Raw genomic sequence first — 23,231 nt, forward strand, 5'->3', positions numbered from 1 at the left:
TTTCTCCCCTATATAGTATTTTTTGGAATGACAACTTGTTTTTTCCTTTATGGGCAGAGGTAGCTCCAGGGGCCTAAAAGAGAAATTGGAGAGCTGCTCCATCTTTATATATAGGGTGCTGTAGTCAATTTAATCTCATCAAAATCTTGCCAGTAGTAGAATTCATTTTGTTGAGATTTTGCTTGGAGACAAGATGGCAGCACTTTCTCTTTTCCTCAGCTTGGAGCTCAGTCAACTTGTTTTCCTTCCCTTTCTGTATGTATTTATTTTTAATTGAATCTTCCCACTTTGGAGTACGTGAGGTACCTTTTAGCCATGTTTTACAAAGCAGCCAAGAGATTACTTGAGGGAAATGTGAGAATTACAGCAAACCTGGATCCTAAATGCACAGAATATTTGGGGGTCCAGCCCAGCATTGTGCTAATCAAATACAAACCCCAAAACTGATTTCTTTGCTTCATGTTCCTGAATTCCTGCTCTGTTGCAGATCTGAAGCTCACGCTTTCCTGATGAACCTTGCTCATCAGTTTGGCAGTGGCGATGCAGGGGCAGTGGAAGCCCACCCGGACAGGAGAAGGGCAGACAAGCTGCTCTGGGCGCCCTCAGCCCCGCCAGAGTTGGCAGCAGCTCTCAGCGATGGGTGGTAAAAGCCCTCGCCTTTGATCATTGGCTGGGAGGCAGCGCAGGTCTCCTGCTGCATGACAGGAGTATGGGCTGCCTGGCCTCTGCTTGCTCTTGCTGAGAATAATTTAGCAATAGCGTTGGCATTTTTCTGTCTGGAATGTTGCTCCAGTTCTGAGTAGGAAGTGGGACAGGGATGTGGTTTTTTTTTTGATGACACCATTTGTCCCCAGCATGAAAAGTCTCGTGCTCTCAGCAAAGCTCACACATTCTTTCAAGAGAACTCCTCTTTCCCTGGTGCTTTGTAGCTGTGTGCTTCTACCACATTGTGTATTTTACACTTGAGGAAAGGTTACAGTGAGGTATCGAATCAGGAGTAAGTCCCAGGGTGCCCTGCCCACAGGTCTGTTACCGTCTGCCTCAGGATGAAAGGTCTCTACACCCCCAGCAGTGTAATCCTCTGGACAACTCATGGTTTCTGCCTCAAATCCGAGACGTGCGATTCCCTGCCTCCCATTCCTCCCACATGTGCACTAAGCCCAAACAAAGACAAATTGAGAAACAAGACTTTGGGTTATGTGCTCTGAAATCCTTAGCACTTCTCCTCCAGAATATCCCCGGTAATCTTGGCTGTATCTAAAGTGGAATAAGACCAGCAAAGCTCAGTGTGTGTTTGTGCGTGTGTGCGCCAGAAGCTGATCAGCTGCAGCGGCTGCTTCTTTGTGTGGGTGTGAGGGTGTGTATGTGTGTTTGTGTGTCTGAGGTTGGGTGCTTAAATGCTTTGTTGCATTATGTTAATTCCTCAGCAATGCAATCAAATTCATGTCGTAATTAAAGCTGTCAGTTGGAAGGCAAGCCAATCGCCAAGAAAACACAGCATAACAAATGAAGTGAAATGATTCTGCGTGTAGCTATACAATGCTTCGCCAGGCATGAAATTAAATAAGTAATTTGATGTTGACATCAGAAATTGAAATGATACCCACTGTTCCTTCATTCAGTCAGACCTGCATAAACAATAGCCAGAACAAATATGTACAACACAGCCTTTCTCCCCACCCAGCTCCCCAAGTAATGCACAATATATATGCAAAATGGGTATAACTGTGCCTTCCAAGACCTCAAGGATGTAATTTTCTTTGGTACACAGTAAACTAATGCTTACATGAGGGTTACTGCATTTTTGCTCCTGGGCCAAAAGTTCTTCTCTTTAAGAAGGAAAAAAAAATTAGAAAAGAGACGAAGGAAAATAACAAAACCAAAATCCTGTTAATTTTAAGCAAGTGGCTTGCATTTTGCTGATGGGCACCTAATGCAGGCTTCTGCTAGTGGTTGTGTGAATATCAAATGGTATATCTAATGTCGAATTTTGCAAAGGGGGAAAGTGAAACCATTACCTCTATTATAGGCACACTTTATATAAGAGATGTAGAACCACCCAGTGCAGGATCACGACTCAGCATGGGCTTGTAAAGATGCTGCATACACAGTATCACATTCATCAGTTGGTACCAAGGCTGGGCACTGGGTAGTAGGATCCTTTCGCTATTGGGAGTTATCAAAAAGGTGAGAAGCTACCTTCTTGCATAGCCCTTGCTTCAGCCTATATGCTCTGTCAACACACAGTTCACAACACAGCTAACTTAGTCATCCATGCATGTGCAATGCAGTCTTTTGTAGCTACTTAAAGTAAAAAGAGTATGCAAACTGTACTGTCCATATGCAGCATGCAATTTGTGAAGGGCTGTGTTTCCATCAAGCAAAGTCAAACTCCCTGAAAATGCACAAAACTTTTTCTTTTCAGCCAAAGTCATTTGACTGCTATGTTTCAACTGTCCTCTCATAGCCATTGCAGCATTGCTTTTGAAGGAATGGAAATATTCAGTGGGAGACTTCTTTTTTTTTTCTTTTTTGTTTGTTTGTTTTGTTTTGTTTTGATATTTAATCCTTCCAAAGCTTGGAATAAAAAGCAGACAAAAACTACACACAGATGCAGAATGCAAACTTTGGAGCTTTCAGCCTTTACCGTAAGTTTTAAAAGTTGTAAGTGAAGAGTGGGACTTGATCGGGATCCATACAATCCTTTCAACCCGGTGTTGCAGGCATCGGGGTCTCACGAAACACCGTACGTGGCCCACGAGGGGCACTTTCTAGCTGTGTGATGACTGAGGCTGTGGTGGTCACCCGGCTGTTCCCAGCTGCACGTTGATGATGATGATGAGGAGCTTCTGGGGACATTGTCAATGGGACCAGGCGCATCTTGCTGCCAGTGGTGTTGGCAGAGGGAGCTGGAGGCCCCAGAGGGGCAGGAGTGGGGCCAGAAGGACTCAGAACTCCGGTTGTCTGTACAGCTCCCCTTGTGCTCCTGCAACCAAAGCTGTGAACTGCAGGTCTTGAGTCCTTCTGGAGCTGCAGAGTATGGGATAGAGATTAAGGGGCAGGAACCACATACATTCCAAATTTCCATAGCAGTTTTGTTTGTTCATATAAGCTGTCCCAGCAGAGTTTGTTGGTACTGTGATGTTGGGACCCTTAAGGCTTCCAAGATGATTTCCTCTTACTAAGTCTTTAATTTTTAATGGCTTAAAGCAGAAGGCCTTTCCCCATACGTACATAACCTCTCTAAACCTCTCTTTTTAGTAGTGCTTTGGTGAACACACAGTAATATTCTGATTATTTGCAATGAATATGGCTGTTAATTTTAAATTTCTTGGCACCATCTATTTCTGCTACGCAGAATTCAGTAAAAAGAAAGAGTAAGCCCCTTTGGGGGGGTTATTTTCTTTTGTGTCAGTGCTTCACTCAGTGATCAGAAGTAGAGAGAATGTGCTGCTGGGGCTCCCTGCGATAGTGTGCCAGTTGGGCATCTTCCAGCAGCTTGCCAAGGCTGGTTGGGGCCCCTGTGCGGCTCCTGGTACTCACAGAGCTCTGTTGGTACTGAAAGCACGGCCGTGGTAAGGAACAGACACACAAACGGGGCTGTAGGGGTTAAAGGCTGGTCATCTGGGCTTCCTACTGCTCACCAGAGAATTATCCCCTGCGTTCTGCTTCCTCGTCCATTGACTGGCCTGGCTTGAAGTGTTTCAAGTGCTAGGGCCGTAGCACCGGGAGCTGTTCGCCCTTTAACGTAACAGCCAGTGACCTGGATTAGGCCTGAGATGTTTAGGTCTCTCACCGTGGCTCTAAGAGAACCTGCTGCGTAATCCCCATTGCTTAGATGAAAAACTAATGAAACAAAACCCTTTATCTCCTTAATTCCTGTGAATGTGGAGGTTGTGATCATGTCCCACTTAAAATGAATAGCATGTCCCACTTAAAATGAATAGCATGATGCGTATTTTTTTAAGCATTTAAACCTTTTGATTATTTTCTGAGGTAGCAATATTAGTTTTAATTATTTTTATGGTTTTGAGTTTTGAAATCTTTTTCACACTGTAGGTTTCTGTTGTTTGTTTTTTTCTTTTATTTTTAAACCCTTGGTTTGTCAAACAATGTGGACATCCAAATGGGAAATCGTAGTGGCTGTGTTCTCCAGGAAATGGTACATTGACTGAAGCGGCTTCTCTGTGCCCACGCGTTCTTTACATTTCAGACTACTAATTATGTTTACAAAATGTCTCATTTTAGAAAAGCACTATGTGTGTACTAACCAGGGCCTTTCGGGAATAAATTGGCAAACAGGTCATACACTGAAAAAGTCATCCAAACCCACCGGGCTTTTTGTTTTGAAGTCAGTCTATGTTTTTTTTCTTTTCCCCCTCCCGCCTGCCCCTTTGTGGCCACAAAGCTGAGTAGCTGGAGTCCAGGGCATTGAATGTCAGCATGTCAGGGAGGCTGGTTGATGAGTGTCTGTTTAGTCTCAGTGCAGGGCGAAATGCCATCATTAATTCATTACCCAGCTGCCTGTCAAATAAATTGGCAATTACGTCCACCGCAGAAGCTTGGAATTCAGTAAATAGCACGTTACCATCTCAGAGTCGTTGAGAGATGTAAAGGGAAAAATTAAGCAACACCGTGTTTGTTTCAGTAGCAGATGACAAGGGGCAGCACATTGGTGCTGTGATGTAGTGATGAAAAGCTTGGAAGGGGCTGGTAATGAGCTATGTGGATTGGAACGTGTTAAAAACCATCACTGATTTTCCACTTTGTCTTTGTGTTTTATTGCAGAGCTCAGCTCCTTCCAGCTTGGGAACAGGCTACTTTGTAAGTGTATCTCAACTTTAACACGTGTCTCTGAACAGCATAGCATTACTTCTGAAACGAAAGTGCCTTATTATATGGAAACAAGCATAAATAACCAATCTCTGTCTGCCCAATAGGTTAACTTATCTTTTTCTATGTCTTCCTCCATGAATACATTATAAGTAATGCTGCAGACATGGTGATCAATGTTTTCCTGAACTAATCAGGTGTTATTAGTTACTACATAAATTCCAACAGATTTTAATTTACACAATTATAGCAAATAAAATGAACCATGGTCTTATCAGCTCTCTAATCTGAGATGGTAGGATCTTGATTTCCCTTTATACCAATTCTCATTGATTCGTAGACTTTAAAGAGCCCATTATGGCAGTCTTGTCTCATCTCCCGTGTACCACAGTCCAGAGAATATGACACAGTGTTTCCTACCTGTTGGTTAAAAGCCCCATGCATCGCAGGTGATCTAGGAATGCACAGCTGTAGTTGTATTTATGCTAGATTTACATTTTACATTGTGAGAAGGGGATCGGTCCCTAACTGGATTAATAATTGATCTGTCTCTTTTTGTTATTTATTTGCATGTCCCTTTATTGATTAACAGTCTGTATTTATACATTTCTATGTGTTTATTCTCACATTTATCAATATGCGTTCTACTTGCAGATAAGTTTGTGAGTAAGAAATATTTTGCAGCCAATCTAGTGCACTCCTTATTTTCCTCCAAGATTTGTATTTAAATCGCTCATACTCCCTGAAACTTGTAACTTACACTGTGTTCTCCAAGCATGTCTTTTTTGCCTCCATAATATCTGTAGGAGAAACAGATTATGTATGTCCACAAACAGGTGAGTAAAATGCAGCAAGACTTTTTCTGTAGCATTGTTCTGTATAGTTAATAGTATAATCGAAGACTGCTTTTATCTTTTCATCAAACTCTGGGGAAAAGAAAACTATGTAGTATTCAATTACATGATGAAAAAACTTTGTTGCTCTCTTGTCAGATTCCCAGAACATAATTGTCTTCTGTTAGTACATGGTGAAGTTTAGTCTTTTTTCGTAGGTCTGTGATCCTATAAAAAAGATATGGGATTAAACTGAGTAATGTGTGACCTCACATGTAAAGTGTAAAATGCAAGCACAGAAATTGCTTAATACGTGGAGAAATGCCATGTCCTGCTGGATTTACCCTGGACTTCAGCACAGACTATATATTCCTTCTCCTGCCAGTGGTAAGGTGTGAAGGGAGCATTACTGAGTGAAAAAGACTTGTGCTAGTTTTTCTAATTAGACCAAAGCCCATATCAGTGTAAGGTAAGGTAAGCTGTGAAACAGGAAAAAAAAATGGTTTCTTTTTTGTCAGCGCTTTCCCTGTTTTGTGTTGTGCGTATTTTTAAGAGGAAGGGTATGAAGGGAGGAAGAATATCAAATGGCTCAACATGTATCTTGCATTAAGATTAAAACTAAAACTCTGTGCTTAAGAGCAAATTGCTTTCCTTTGTCTGGGCGCTTGAAATTCAAATCATATGAACATATACAGAGATGCTCTGGAATGGGACAAATATAATATGGGATGAAAGGCTTTACCGTATATAAATAAATCTTTTTCTCCTTATAGCGGGAGCTGAATATGCATGTTTTAAGAACAATGTTTAGATTCATATTTAGGAAGCAGAGGTAACAGAAGAAAAGCCATCTGCTGTTCCTTGCACCATACTGTCTGTGGGTTGGTCCAGTAAAGTGAAAATCTGGAAGGTGTCAACATCCCCTATGCTCCAGCAAAAAGCCTGAAAGTTTCCAATTCCTACCAAGTTAGGAATTCAGTAACAAGAAGAAGCTTAACATCTTCTTGTGCCAATATATTGGCACTTAAATTGTCCTGATTTGGATCTGAGTAGGTGGGGGAGACATCCCTTATTAGGTTCCATTAATGCGATACACTTTCTTACGTATAGTCACTGGAAGAGGATTTCTTTAACTTCCTTTTTCCTTCTTCACTAATAGCCTAATAATCAAAAAAGTCCTTCAATAAAGCCACTTTTACACGTACCCAGTTTTGGATAAAACTTGAGATTTTTTTCCTTCCTCTTCTTATTCTGAAAAGTTGTTTTTAGGATTATCTTGCTTATTGTTTTAAAAAAGTCCATACCCTTATTAACTTACATGGGACAAATAAAACCCAGATGTGTTTTGTGGTACCAGACAATGAGAAAAATGCTCCAGAATGATCCACTTAGCATGTGTTTCTGATAAAAGTAATTATTGTATTATCAAAGTGCAAAAGAATATGCGCTTGAATTGTCTTTTTTTCAAAGCTTTCAACTAGAGAAGACTTAGTTTTTGTGTTTAGTGCTAACCCAGAACATCAAAACAAGGGCCATTGGTTTCAATTGAAACAGCAATAGTTTTTAGCTAAATAGACAACAATAAAGCTTTTGCCTGTGGAAATTACTGATCAATATATGTTGTACTTTGGACTACAGAATATCACATACTGTAGCGCGCCACAGGAAACACAGGTAGCCAGGTAAGTTAAAATGGACTGGCACCAGATTCACTGTCCAAGAACATCTACTACAGCAAGCAGAAACACAGGTGGAGGCAGGTTTTATTCTGAAATGAATGAATACTGAGATATGAATAGTAGCCAATATTTGCTGTTTAAATCCAAGTATTAATGGAATCTTTTCCTTCTGCCTAGATCTGTACTTTAATCATCAGAGTTCATTACTGCTTTTACCCTTCTCAGTCTCCCTTCTCCAGGAGCACTGGCTTCTTGATAGAAGTACCTCTCCAGCAGCACATGCCTTTGTGTTCTCTGCTGGGGAAAATCATCTTTTCTATAAAGAGGGTACTCTAATTACTACTTAGGGAAGCAGACTGAGATGATGTATTTATCATGAAACCTATAGCCAACGTTGGCGGCAGAAGCAAATGTGTCTTGTATTAATGAAGTATCGCTATCTTTTCTGTTATTTGTGTGTTTCTTTTTTAAAGCTTGAATGAACCAGGAGTTGTACTTCTCTATTAGTTGCTCATTGACTTTGGAGTAGTAAGTATCCTTCGTGTCAAATTTGTCCTGTTGCTTTGCAGCATTATTAGAAAAACAGCGGCTTTACATGGAAATTTTTGCACAAGGAATAAGAATTGTTTATATGAAACAAAAACATGAACTAGTCACAACAATAAGATGTGAAGCTTCAGAGCTAGTTCCTTTTTTATTGGGGGGGGGGAGGAAGGGAGGTGGAATGCTTAAATCTAATACTTGAATTTGCTGATTTTGCTTTCATTCATGTAAGCAGGAGTTACCTTAGTGTAATTACAGTAGGAGAGATGTAATTGGTGAGCAACCAACAGTGTATCCACCCTGTTCTGTACATAATCGTGTGTACTGTGGGCAGAAAGGGGAAAATGTGTTCACTGGGGGAGGCAGGCTTTTCTCCCCCAGTAGTTGGTAAGAATGAAGGGCTTGTATATTTGGAGCATGTTACCTAGCATGTACAAAATGCAAATAATTCTTGTCAGACTTGGAATCTCCTTTACGAACTATGCTTATGCGAGGCACTAGGGTTTGATGGAGAGTCATGTGTCTGCAGTGTGTATGGATGCTGTGCATGTCACAGCAAAGCAAAAATGATTTTTGGATCCTTTCATTTTATAGAGAGCCTCCTGAGATCACTGAGTGTTTAAGGAAATGTTTATAAACCTGATGCTTCCCAGTAATACAAAATCATTTTTCTATTATCTGTATGATTGTTCTATCCTAGAAATTCATTATGCACTTCCAGTAGCAGTGAGGAAGGCTAAACACTTACCTAGTGTTATGCTCTGACTAGGTAAGTTTTTGAATTGGGAAGATGGAGACTGGATTCTTATGTTTGTGTTTCCTCTGTGTTAGCTTCATGAAAAATAAACGGTAGAGGAAAAACTTGCATGCTCTGGGGAGGGCATTCACACTGCCAGCTTTGACAACCTACCTTCACTCTGCAGTCAATAGGGAGTGTTGGGAATCTCCATTAAGTGTTTCAGCCTAACTGGTAGGATCAGAACTGCCGTTGATTAAACAGGCTTTCTAATTAGGTGCTTTCAGCAAAGTGGGACATGTGTGAGTAACCACTGAATGAGTGCTAATGATGCAAAGTTGTTGAGAACTTGTAAGTACCTCTCCATGTTTTCTTCAGTTAGGAGCAACCTATCTTCCACTTCATTCACAAGTGCTAAAATGTTCCCTAGATTTTGTTGAAAAGCCATTTTCACTGTTGCTGGAATCTGTTTCACCTGACTTGCCACTCATTGTCAGAGTGGACACTTTCCTGTCCTTTTTACATATTATTAAATCAATAGTGAGGAAAGAACAGACAAAGTTAAAAATCAGACCTAATATTCTAAGCCTTTTGCACTGGCCTGACATTGTTTCCTGTGGTCCAGTTTATGATTGCCGCATGTAAAAATGAAACATTTGGACATGCTGTTAATATTGGTGTGCCCTAACAATTATAACTGTATACTTCCTGGAACATCTCCCAGTTGTCTTTGATTCTTTTTGCATTGCAAATTATCATTGTCTATCGTCAAAGGTAGATCAGGTACATTATGTCTCATTAAGAAGTCACTTAAGTTAATTAGAAAGTATTTAGAAAAAAACTTTCTAGCTTTAAAAAGTTACTTGAACTTAATTTATTTGAATTTTTAATATTGTTTAGCTGTCTATGATTTTAAAAGGTTGAGAGAGATGTTTTAGAATACAATTCGAATTTGAGTAGTAGTTAAAAACTTTTTGTTTATCTGACTATGGAAATTGTTTTTTGCTAGTTTTCTTTCTGTATCTCCCACCCAGCCAAACTCACATTAAAGGATACAGGTGGTTTATTGGTTTCCAACATAGAACAGAAATCAAAACCTAAATAACTTCGCATTTTATTTTTAAATGATAAATCCATTTCCCAAGATAGTTAGGTTTATTTTTAGTTCCTGGCAACTTGTTTCTGTTTCTTTGATTGGTCTGCTTCTCACGTCTTTGTGGCAGTTTCTGAAGGTTTTGTGGTTTCGTTCAGTTGGTTGGTTAAGGGGGTGGGGAGGGGAATGTTGGTTAGCAGTTTACCCCCCCCCCCCCAAAAAAAAAAAAAAAGCATAGAGTTTGTGGATTTTCAAAATGGGTTAGAATTTGGTAATAAGCTGGTGACAGAAACAAGTCTGGGAGGTTGGAAGGGAGAAGGATGCTCCAGTGACACTTTTTTACCAGATAACAGTCTTACTGCTCCTTAAAAATAAGGAATTAAAAAAGAAAAATATGATTTGCACATGGGCCGGTGACTCAGACAAACATAAACTATGAGCATATTCCCAAAGGCTCTAGTTAATCAATTGCGCTATCCGATTTGGCCCTGAGTGGGTTCAGTTCAGCAGATGTCTGCGAAGTTACAGCACGCTGCTGGGATGCTGTGTTGTGCAGTGTTGCGTTGTGTTACTCGGAGCTCTAAAAACTCATCCCAAGGCGAGTAAGTGGAGCACCAGCAGTATGAGGATAGGGACGATGGGGAACAAGTATCTGGCCTAGACAAGGCCAGCTATTTCACTGTGCAGTAGGACTGATTTTCACCTAAGATATAACCTACAGAAGAAACGTGGAATCAGTTGTACCAGCACATGCTCTGGGCTCTCATTCTCAAGTACAGCCCTTAAACCAGTAGATTTTCCTTCCTTGCCTGGTCTATATGCCCTGGCAGCAATGCTAAGTAGAGTCTCTACCGGTGCTCTGGTTTTTGGAAGTGGTAGAATTGGTGGTGATGTTGACACTTTTCAGGTGGGAGTGTGTTGAAAGACTCAACATTAGATTGCAGTAAGACCCATTAGTTTCCACAGGAAAGGAGCAAGCAGCTCAGATAAAAAGCATCATGTGGAATAGACTGAAAAAATCAGCTGGCTGTTGTGATATAGGATATAATAATTTGCTTCTTCATGTACTCAGTGATGTTGCTAAATAAAAGTGTTTTTTTCAGGTAGGTTAAGTTACTTGGTTACCTCTAGTGCTTGATTTTAGAAGGCAAACATTTAAATGTATTTTGCTTATGTAAAAGTGTTTATACCTCTTAAATACTGCGAGGTCTACAAAAGCACTACAACACTAGGCTGTTTGGATGCACCACACTTAATAAACTGTCATGTCCTCTGTGAATTCAGTTGAAAAGACAATCCTTGTTATCCTGTATTTGGCACTATAAATCATTGTTAACAAATCCTAATTTGCTTAGTAGGGTAATGAATGATCTCCAATTTTCTCACTGTAATTAGTTTTACCAACTATTATTGCAGAGGGTATGCTGAAATCTATTTTAGCTTCGCTCTAAAAATCTCCATGTGCCTGTTCTTTGGAGGAAGGAAACTGACAAGAGAAGTTAAGAATCTTCAGACAGTAAATTCAGGAAGGGTGGACAAGGTTCCCAGTATAAATCTCTCTGTGGGTGGTCATTACCTATTAGTACTTGCAGACCTCAGCAGAGCAGCGAGACCAGGAAACCCTGGTGTTTCTTTATCTGAAATATGTTAGGTGTTGTCTTTTGTTTCCAGGAGCCATTGAAAATGCTGCTGTAAGGGAGGCATCATCATTGCCAAATAAAAACATTGCTTGTAATAAAACCTACCCCAGGTCTATTAATTTTAGCATTTATAAAATGCAATGTTGTTCCTAGGGACAACTGAGGCTCATTAAAGAGTTTACTAACAGTATGACCATCAAAGCAAGAAGAACAGCAAAAGCAGGCATATGTGCATTTCCAGCAACCCGCTAATCATGATGAGAGTAGCTGGAGCACAACAACTGTTTTTGGAGAACAAAACCCTATATTTTTCTAGAGGTTAAAAGAAATGTGTTTAAGTCAGTATTTGAGGATTGTTTGGGCAAGCAAAATAAGTTACCTGGGCTGGAATTTAGTCAAGACAGGTCTCTCATCAGACCTGTTCTGAACATAGATGTTGGTCTGAGTTATTTTTGCAGGCCTTCTATTTGAATATGATGTTTTGCATTTACAAATGTTAATCCTTACAGTTCTTCTTTGAGTTGGGTGAACTGATGTCCAAATCTAAAACAAAAGGGGAAAGCAAGCTACAGCAGTAGTTTCTTACCCAACTAAGCAGAACTGAGAGAAGATTTTTGATCTTTCAGGTTTACTCTCTCATTACTGAATGACTGAGTTTCATTCTCGGGGCAATGCAATGATTAATTCCTTTAGGACAGACCCCCAGATACTTTTGGTGATTCAGGAGATGATGACCCCAAGGAGATACTAGTTCCAATAGAGTAATGCTGCGCTAGAGTGTGCTTCTTGGCTGTCTTGGGTGGCCTTCCTCCTTGCCCATTCCTGCTTTAGTTGTTAGAATTGAGCTTTTTTTTTTTTTTTTTTTTGTACAACTAAATCTTTCCTATTTATGTAATATCTTTGTCTCAGTGGTGCCCTTTTGTGTGTAGTTCCTGTGGCTTTTTTTGTGGCATGGTGTTACATGTAGTGCTTTCCTATTTCTTCACCAAACACCTAGGACTTTTTAGCCCTTTTTCCTTCTGCTTCTTTGTATGGTTCACCACTTACCTCATTGGAGTCCAGTCATTTGCCCAAGAATAACAAATGTGATGAATGGAGGTGGCTTAGGGAAAGGAAGGCAGTAAGAAAAGAAGGAAATTAGGAATTTTATGTATTTGAAGAGGTGATCTGAAAATCTGCATTATTTGCCAGAAGGGTCTCTAACTTTTGTCAGCAGCAGAAGAGAGATGAGTGTTGCAAGTGGTTGGCAAGAAGCATCATTTGCAGTTCAAAAACCTTGGGGCATATTCAGTATGTATTTTTGTTGACACTTAGATGAACTACCTTAATCATTTTAGACAATATTCAACAAAAATCAATTTATAAAATTATCATCATGATCCTTTATAAGCAAATTTTTATTTTTTAATTTCCACTTCTGGAGATTATAAGAACTACATAAGGAGCAGAAAGACTAAGAATTGCTGTCAGTCTAGATTTGGTCTCTAATGCCCATGTTACATGTAGCTCATCTTTATTACTTTTTGCCATTGGCCTAGAATAAGTATATTTTTTGCTCATCGTCTCTTGCAAAACAAAAGAACTATTATTTTGTGTTCCCCCTCTTTCTTTTTCCTATAACATGTGACACAAATTACAAATGTGAATCTGAATAGTAAAGAATTGCTACACTGATTGCTAAACATGCATTATGGTGCTTTTAAACTCATTTCAGGTCATCGTACTGCAAATTAGTTTGATTGCAAGCAGTTAAGCTGTCATATACAAAGCCTCCATCTTCCAAGGGTCTCAGTTTCATATCATTAAGGAGAATGTTCAGTAGCATTGAAGGAATGCATTGTATATTTAATATTTTTGGAGGAATGATAGTGTTGGGTCTCTAGAGGGGTTTCTATATCATTTCATGAAAAGGAAAGAGGTACATAGTCCATGAGTGTAGGGTGCTTCGTTGATAGTCCTGGTTTGGTAGCTTTTGAACAGCTTGTGTAGAGGTTGTCGTCCAGGTTCTGCACAAAACAAGAGCCAGTTTGCTCATTAACTGAAGACATGAGAGTCCTGGTGGAATTCTTTTTGTAATGCAAGTAGAAAGAGCAACACTGGACTGTTTCTGATGCATATTATCTGCTGATGTTACTGTTTGTGGTGCAATTCTAGTTAAGAAAATATAAAATGCATATTTTATCCCACGTTCATTTAAGAAAAATTGAAGAGTTATGGAAGATTTTGCAAGATTTCTGCATTATCTAACTAGAGAATTTATAAAATAACACACTCGTGCAAAAAGAAGAGATCATGGCAAAAATACTGCAATAAGAAGGATTTAAAACGACAAAATCTGGTGACTTCCCTGAAAAGTGGGTTTTGGGTCAGTGCTGTGCTGGGAACACCAAAATGTTGAGTGCTGTGCTGAGATGGCACCAAAATTCGTCCTGCTGCTGAGCACAGGAGCTGTGTGCTGTTTGTGTCTGCTTCGCAGAGATGAAACTCAAAGCTACTGCGCAAACTTGGTGACCTCAGAAATCGCCACTACTGTCACTTGGCTAACTGAAAAGATTACTCTGGAGGAAGACAGTGCAAAAGCCCCTAAGAAAGTAGGTGTATATATATATGGCTGGATTAATGATGAGGAGAAGCCACGTGATGGTATTATTTTGATGCGAACTTCCTGAATCTTTTCATTTTGCCATTTTCTGAAAAAATACTCTCTCTCCCTATTTCTTGTATTTTGGAAAAGCACATTTACTAATTCAGGCTACACCTTACTATTTCACCTTTTAAACAACAGATTTTTTTTCTTCCCACTAAACTTAGAAGAAATGAAATGCTGGTATAGCTTAAGTAGGGAAATCACTGCCCTACTACTGCGTGCGCTCAGTTCTGAAACTTACCCAAAGTAAGAATTGTTCCTATGTGAGTGCCTAGTGTTATAGTGAATATTAGTATATTCTTCTTTTGAGTCACTTGGAGGGATAGTAGGATGGTACCTAAAGCAGAGAACACATCTCCTGATTGCAAGAATTTAAGGCTAAATTTCCCAGAATAGAGTCCAATCCTCTTTCTCAGCCTTTTATGTCAGAACTCAAAATTGCTGTCTGATAAAATGTAGGACACCAGATTGAATTACTTCATTGAACCAGTGCTGTCCCCTGTTAATGGTAATTGCACGGATATAGCGGTCTTTCTTGGCAACATCTCAGATATTTACCTCCCACTGTTTTTCAATTCAAACCTTTGATGAAAATATTCCCAGTACTTCTTTAAAGCAGACACCCAACTGTCTTTCTTGACAAAGGCAAGGTCTTTAAATCAGATCCTGACAATTTGTGACACAGCAGTCTATCTAAATCACCTTTTACCTATGTCACCGTGTCATTTCCTGAAAAAAAAGTGTCCATCAGAGAAAGGTTGCTGAAGGCTTGGTGCCCGGAGAGTCTGTGTGTGTGGCAGAGGGGAGCTGGAAGATTTGTGTGTTTGTTTCGGTGGAAGTAATTAGATGAAGGCTTGTAAAGTTGTGATGCATGCCGTAATGGTTTGTTACAAATATTTTGAGGTGCTTTGTCCATAGGAAAACATTATTAGGCTATTGCTGCTCTCAGATCATTAGGAAGTGAAGGTCTTTGACAGCTTTTTCTTTAATACTGGCGAATCTGTTTTTTAAAAAAATCATACCAATTGTTTTCTTCTTCACTACACCTGAGGGTTAATGTGCGTTCAGCCAAAAGAGCTTATTCACCTCCCGAAATCTCATCTCATCTCATTTGATGTTCTGAACTCTCCCTCTCACAGAGGGATGTGGGTGCCACATCCACCATTCCAAATAGCAAATGCTAGTGTTCCAAACCATCTTGCGTCATGATGAGTACTCCTTCGACTCGTGCAATCAGATCAGTGCAGCTTTCACTACCAAGCTTGCTGTCTAGCTTTGCTGGAAGATGGCAACTGTTCACTGCAGTGCTGGAGGGTTTTCCAAGAGATCTCTTTGCATTACTGGATATGCTTTTGGTACGAACTCATGGTTGGCATATAAAAGCTGCAGTTGGCCATATTATGTAGCATCGCTGTAGAATTACTAGGAAAAAATGTGATAGTCACTTGCTTGTGAATGAGGAGAAAGTAATTTATGTGAGTATTTTGAGTGCTTCAGCTGTTTATGCAGTGGCCTGTATAACAGTGCTCTTCAGCACAGAGATGTGCGTTTGTGTAGTGGGTTTGTGGTAGATTGTGCAGATTTCTAGCTGTTATGGTAATAAAACTTTTTAATAGCGTTGACTGTTTGGTCCACCTTTGCAGATGAAAAGAGATTGTTGTTAAACAGCAGAATAGACACCAGCTATAATAAAAGATCATGAGCTAACTTCATTAGCAAAGTGCTAACCTTTGCCAAGGAGGATGTGTCTGTCAGGGATGGTGATGAAAGACAAGCTTGGAGGAAAAAAATGACTATTCTGCCCTGCATGTGTGTGCCAAGCTGGTTCAGAGAGTGCAGTTCATGTTTGGAGTGGCATCGCTATAGCACATGATGACACTGTGCCATTTGGAAGCGAAAGAAGCCTTTCCAATGAAGGGCTGGATTGTTGGGCATGTCAATGAATGCAAGAGGAATATGGTGCAGTTTCAAGGAATCATTCTTAAAGCCAGATGGAAGGGTTTTCATGCTGCACAGTTGAAAGAAGAGGTAGGAAGAAAAGAGAGAGGTTTAAGATTTTTAGAACACTTCAGAAATTTCCCTAGAATAGATGCTCTTGGAAATTCCATTTCCCTCTGCTGTGTTTTGTGTTTTTTTGCACAGAAGAAAAATGCAGAAGAGAATTACCACTTCTTCCCCCACTCCAGTGCTTATCTTTTTGTTTCTTAGATGGCTTCTGAAGATGGAAATCACTAAATTCAGACAAACAGTTTAATGGAACTACCACACCTTAAGGTATCCAGATTCCACTTTCTTTTCTATAATGAAATACATCATTAGAGGTATTAATTGAAGTTATTTGTACTACTGTGCTTTCACACAGCATAGTATAGCAGTAACTCTAGAAATTTTCGAACTGCAGCCCCCTGTATTTCTGTACAGACGTGCATGCACATAAGCTGGAGAACTGGCAGCACAGACGCTGGGAGAAGGAATGTGTTTTGGGGCTCTCTGAAGGGCTCCGATGCTAGCTAGTCCATCTGCAGACAGATCACTTACACTTGGTGATAAGCCACCCTCTTCTTCTCTCTTCCTGCCTCCCCCGCAATAGCAACATCTGGCTCGCAGGATTGTTTCCACCTTGAAGTGGCAGCTGTGTCAGAGGCGATGTGCTTTTACAGCAGAGAATGGAAAAGCACAAGCAAACCTGAACCCCATGCTGGCAAATCCAAGCAGACACCTTCTGAAAGCACTGTGTCTTCTGCTGTCTGCTTAGAGTTGCCAGCTTGGAAGAGCCAGCCGTGAAACCTGGGATGCAGTTAAACACCACCAAGGACTTGTTTGCTCCCTCCCCATTCCCTGTTCCCCACTGAACACAAACTGTGAGAAGTCCAAGAACTGCTGTGATGCCAACAAGAGCAAAATTACTTGCAGCTGGTGAATGCCACCTGCTCCTGCCGAACTTCAGCCAAAACAGTTTCCTCCCTGGAGTGCCCTGGAGTGGAGAATCCAAAAGCTGTTCAGAGCAGGGTGATATTTAGTGTAGATGGGGAAGGACATTGCAATTCTTGCTTGAGAGCTAAGCTCGTTATGCAGGAGGTCTCTCTGATGGCTCTCTCTCCTTGCCTTTCCAAACTCCTCCTCATTTTTCTAGTATGTTGGTTATGAATATTAATTCAGCCCTCTCTTCCTTCATATGCCATGCTTTTCCCCATCTAAGTGGATGCAAATTTAATGTGGTTTTAATATATATATATAAAACCTGCAAATGATGTCAATAGCAGAATGTCTTCCTTGAAGGCCCTCTGAGGTAGTCACGCAGCACACCTGATGCCACTGTTTTCTTCTATGGTAGAAGCACTTCTTGACCCTGACGAAAGAGAAGAAACTCAGTCTCTGTTCATGCCCCTACCTTGTGATTCCCAGTGATTCTTATTCCTCATTCGTTCCTAGCATCATTTGTTTGCCCAGTGTATCCCAGTAATTTGCAGATTATTATTATTATTTGTCTACGGAGTATATACTGTTTACTTCAGTTATCTGTGGTGTAGAAACAGTAAATAAAAGGACAACATCATTATGAATTAGTATCAAGAGGCCATTTGGCAGCCTTGTTCTTTCTCACAGACTGTTTCACGGGTTCAGAGAACTTTCTTCCAATTGAATCAGTAGACTTTTTATTGTATTTCACTAGAAAACCATCCATGTCCAAATGTCTACATTCATTTATTTAAAGGAAGGTTTTGGAGAATGCTGTTGTTGCGTTGATCTGGTAACAGTTTTATCGGTTCTGCATCGGCTTTTAGGCGTAAGGAACTCAGTGAGATTGGCTTATACAACAGGCACTTGCTTAAGTACCTTTCAGAGCAAAAGCCTAAGTTCATTAATTTTGTTGGTTGTGTAGTCATTAGTCGTTGCTTCTTGCTTTCAGTTTTATTGTTCAGTTCCCAGTGTTTTTCTTCCTCCCTCTGCTTTGCTATCACTGTCTAATTTTTATAAACCCACTGCAAATTTGCTCTTCATTCATTTCTGAGCTCAATCGTGAAGTCCTTTTTCTTGCCTAGCTTCAGTCCAAATGCCTGAAGTGATAATAACTAAGTCCTCTTTACTGTTTACCTGAAGGTAGGTTTGAAGGGACTTCATTCCTGCCGTGACTTTTAAAAAGAAAGCTTCAGACAGCACATGGGATAGCTATGATGCTCATGCTGTCATCAGCTCACTTGCGTGTGTAATTTTAAATACAAAATTAATCATGGTAGTCTTTTAATATTGGTAGCCTAGTTCTCTAAAGTTTCTAGGTTCTCTCCAGGAACCTTCGTGAATGGGGTCCTCCGCCTGATGTCACTGAATATGTATGTGAACAATTGAAAGTCGGGGTTTTTGAGAAGTGGTGATCTCCAGAACTTCCACTGCTGCCCTGTTCTGTTCCTCTCAGCTTTCTCTCCCTCATTCCATGTTGCCTGGAAATACATGCTTCTGATAGAGGATACCTCTTTGGAGGAACGAATCATGTCCTTTCTGTGTATACCCCAGAGGAACATGAAATGCCTGTTCCCTATTTAAAGGACAATTGTGCTGCCTAAAAGCACACAGAAAGATAGCATGGTAAACATAGGTCGCAACCATTATCTAGAGGTCATTGCATCAAAACTCCCTTTTGCAGTTTTCCCTTAAAAAAAGCTTCCCTGATGTCTATTTCTCTGCTATGCTTTCTGCAATACTTGGGGCCTGAACCAGGGATGTGGTTTTCACGTCTTTTTTCTTTTCAATTTGCGTGTCAGCTGACTGTGTTCATATAGCTGTAAAAGCCATAAAATATTTCATCCATTGACTGCTGCATCTAAAATATGTTAAATTAGTGTTTATTTAACTTTTTACTGCTGACTTACAAAATTACTTTTAGTCTGGTTCAGATATATAACTTTTTATTATTAATTTATTGCCATACTCTGCTTTGATTGCTTTTTTGCAGTGGTATCAAATTGTGTGCTATTTCAATATTTTCTCCAAGATGCTCTCTTGATTTATTCAATGTTGGATATTTATACCACCAAGAGGGATGCCACTTAGAAATTCAGTTTCTTAATAAGTACCTATTTTTAAAGTTCATACTTCTCTGAATTAAGGTGACTTGATTTAATTTAAGCTGATCACACTTTGTTTCATGAAACTTTTGCATATACACTGGAAGAAAGTGTTTTCCTGCATCATGAATCATGCATATGGTATAGTTGATAGAGGATTACAGGGGAGAGAATTTGGGGATGAAGTGCAGAACCTATTGGTTTAAATTTCTGTATAGTACCAGAATGATTTCTGTTTTGGTTCTGTGGAAAGATCTCAATAAGAAGCTGAGAGTTTCTCCCATTAGATTCTATATTTGTATATTTTCCTTTGTCTCATTGCTCATAACTGAAGTTAAATTTGAAGTGTGAGATGAAAAAGTAAACCACTGGAGTAGAAAAGATGGGTTATTCTGATCTTAAAAATCAGAAGCTATTTCAGAGTTACTGTCCATAGCCATTAGTCATTGTGTTAAAGAATGCAGAAGGGTATGGGATTCAAAAGAAAAACTGTACAAGTGTAGGACCAGAGTTTCAGGTTTTGTGTTGCCCAGTCTAATTCCATCAGCTTCACCAGAGCTGTGTCAGGTTTCTCCAGCTGATGATGTGGCCTGTCTTATTTAGGAAATAGTAACATAGTCAGTAGATTAAGGACTGACATACGAGTCATATTTTTCTATATAACCCCCTAGGAAAGTACAATTTCTTTTTTGTTGGTGATGGTTTCTTTTGTTTGTTTGTTTTACTCTGGGAGTTTATATATAGCAAAACTGATGTTCTCATGCGCTCTTAAATTTGTTTCTCAGCCTAGCCCATTACATCTGACCTTTCTTTATGCCAAAAAATGAACCAAATAAATGTAATTCTTCTTGTGACATTCCATTTTTTGAACTGGTCTGATTTGTCAGATGCTAATTTTATAAAGTCATGACATATTACTATTGAGTATGGAATATGAAGTATATAAAGTACATACTTATATAAACATATAGTTTATGTATATAAAATATGTAAATAAATATAGAGAGTATATAAAATATAAATCGTGAAGACATCCTTTAGCTATGTCAGCTGTAGTTACTCTCTATCTGAATGTTCCTGCCTGGACCATGAGATACTCCTGCAGCTACTTCATCAGTCAGCTTTGAATAGTTTTAATCATAACTGCAGACTTCTGCTTTTTAAAGCTAATGTCATTGATTTTGTCTGTGTTAAATGAAGGTGTACTCACACAGTCTCTTCTGCTGGCTGTGCTGTACATGTGGTAACCTCTGACAAGGGAGCAATAACAACCAGTGGGGAGTTTGCAATGTGTTCAACTGCAACAGCTGTTTATAAAGTTAACATCTGTCCTGGCCTCAGTCTCAAGATTGTCAGTGTTTTCATATTGATGAATTGAGCATTTGTATGGTTTGTATAAAAACATTCAATTTTAATGGCTTTTCTTTTGCTTTTTTCACTTCTCATTCCATTGTGAGGGAAAAGAAAAGCACTTGTATGTAGATTTTTTTTTCCCCAAAGCACCTAGATGTGTTCTGCGCTGATGGAAAGGCCTTGTTGCTTAGTGATAAAAGTGGTGTTTCTCACATCAGTTTAAATTTCACTCTCCTCTCTTCACAGTCTCATCTCAACAAAGCACAGGTTCAAGTTTAAACACATGCTTACATCCATTCTGTTCAGGAGAGCGTGTAAGTACACATGCATAACTGAAGTCAATGGGATTTAAGTGTGTGCTTCACTTTAAAGCATGTGCTTCACTGCTTTCCTGAATACAGTGGGGTTTAATCTAAGTGGTTTGGAAATTACAGTGGCCTTGGACATATCAGTTCTTTCATCCATCTGGAAAAAGGGCTACTGTGAAATTCAGTAAGTAATGTTTGCACTTAGCAACTTCTGTGTACAACACAGTTTTCTTTCATACTCATCTTCCTTGCAGTATGTTTAGTTTACACATAAAAGCATGATAGGAAGATGGTTGGAACTTGTTACTGCACATTCGAGTGGGCTGTTGTTGAGACTGATCTGTGTAGGTAGGCGTTCAGACCGTGGCTATGCATAACTCTTCTGTCAAAAGAGTGATGGCACCCAAGACTGTGATATTTAATCACCTTGACTGGCACTGGAGTTTTTCCAGTGGCTACTTGTAAGTCCTTAACTCATCCAGGGTACCGACGTCTTTCCACATACCACGTTAGTTTGAACAATTCAAAGGCAGCTTGAAGAGCAGTTACTGATGCCCGTCTGTCTAGATTTTGGTGTTCCTGGTATACCTGTCTGTGTAATTTTCTTCACATGTTGAACTGCAGCTCAGCAGCTGGGCCCCAGTGTTTTGAAAATCTTTGAGAACTAATTAGGTTCTCCTCAGAGTATGGCTCATCCAGCCGGTCAGAATAACAAATCTCACCGTTTGTATTAGGAAATCTCTACAAATGACTGATCCCTGTCATGGGGTAACATTAATCTTTTTAGTATAGATTTCCAATAGTTAACCATCTGGCTCCATGCAGTTTTGCAGAAACCATTCACTACTGGGGCCAATGGAAAGAAGGTGGGATTAATAACCTGAATACATCACATGAAGCATTAATCTTTAGGATTGGCCATTTGTTTTTATCAAAACAACTCCCTAAAGATAATATTTCACAGCATGTGGTACTTGCATGGGCTTCTTTCGAAATGAGAAAATGTTTGTGTATCTGTCATGATCTACAATTTGCAAATTCAGTGTAGATGATAAAGGCCAGAAGAATTACACATCCTCTTCTGATTTATGTTGCATTTACAGTGCTGTCCTGTTTAGTGGAATTCTCTGATCTTTGCAATATTTGTTGTTAAAGTTTTTCATTCAAAATAGCATTTTAGTATGAGAATCTAAAATTGCACAAGTAAACCTTAAAAATTAATATGCAGACTGGTACAGACGGCACTATATTCACCTGATGGATGAATTTCAGCAACTGAGCTGTTAAAGGCAAGTTCAGCATCCTCGTCTAAGTTAAATGATCTCAATCCGACTAAGTGTTTAGGCACCTGCTTGCCTTTAATCACCAGTTGTTATACAGATTTCATTGGTCCTAAGTGCTTTGTCAAAATACAGCCATATGACTTAGGTCCTGCCTGAGGTCCCTGACTTGCAAGCTGTGGCAAATTAAAGGCAAAAAACAGCTGAAGAGGTTACGGCCCTCAAGCTGTCTGTCCTGCCCTTGTGATGGAGATTACCTCCTCTGCAAGGCAGATGAATGAATGGCTTCTAAAGCATATTAAGTTAAACTCAAACTGGAGACATAATACTCCAAGCTGAAAACTTGAGCACTCCAGGAGCTGCTTCATGAGCCATTCAGCTGTCTCTGCTGTGGCGGGATGACAACTGCCATCAGGGGAATGGAGTAGATGGTGTAGGGATGGTAACTACTTCGGCTGTCTGATTTTAATCTATCATTGCATGCAAATCAGAGCTCTTAGTCCCTTTCTTGACAGCCTGGCTTGTGAAGCTTAATGCTATTTTCAAAGCTGGCTGGCTCATACACTGCTGCCTGACCTCCCTTTAGTGCTGTCCAGTGCTCGCCTGGCTTTATCCTTTGCCCAGTACAAGAGAATCTATTTAGACTGCAGTCTCCTTGAGAGAAGAGACTATATTTTCCATGTGCTTGAATGTAGCATGTTGTGAACACAATCGAAGCAGAACTAATAATTTTCCCAGTCTGCATGTGACACCAGTACACTTGAGTAATGTACAGCACTCTCTACATAAACCAAGTTTATACCTTCTCACCCAATCATGTCTGTTGCAGTTTTTCCCAATAAATGGCGTGTTTCTTACTGATTCTTCCTGATAGAGAGTGATTTGTAATAATCTTGTCATGCCAAACTCATAATAATACTAAATGAAGGCATTTATTGAAGGAAGTGATTGTAAATTACATGCAAATTCAAGCCTTGCTGGCATTAATCAATACTGAAACACAATTTTTGCATTCCTGATATAATACTGCTGAGTCTAATCCCATGGATTTCACATTTCCGTATGAATTAAGCATTTATTTTGATTTGAAACTTTTTTGCTACTGGAAAACGAAAACACTTTTTTGATTATTTTCACCAACTTGGAAGATCTGCACTTTTATGTGCAGACCTGGTAACTTACATGTATAAATAGTTAATCTGTGTTAATCTTGTCTGCTTGCA

The 23,231-nt window shown here is 39.7% G+C and overlaps 1 protein-coding gene across 5 annotated transcripts in view; it reads left to right on the top strand.

Annotated features, from left to right (window-relative positions):
- AUTS2 (activator of transcription and developmental regulator AUTS2) overlaps window positions 1-23,231 on the top strand; it is a 761,884-nt gene that overhangs the window by 339,748 nt on the left and 398,905 nt on the right. For all 5 annotated transcript variants that reach the window (XM_080562699.1, XM_080562702.1, XM_080562701.1 and 2 more), the window contains exon 4: window positions 4,789-4,824. In XM_080562699.1, coding sequence (XP_080418825.1) covers window positions 4,789-4,824 — 36 coding nt within the window. The remainder of the gene's footprint in view (window positions 1-4,788; window positions 4,825-23,231) is intronic.

Source organism: Anser brachyrhynchus (genome assembly GCF_964034855.1).
Source record: "Anser brachyrhynchus genome assembly, chromosome: 20".
NCBI classification, from domain to species: Eukaryota; Metazoa; Chordata; class Aves; order Anseriformes; family Anatidae; genus Anser; species Anser brachyrhynchus.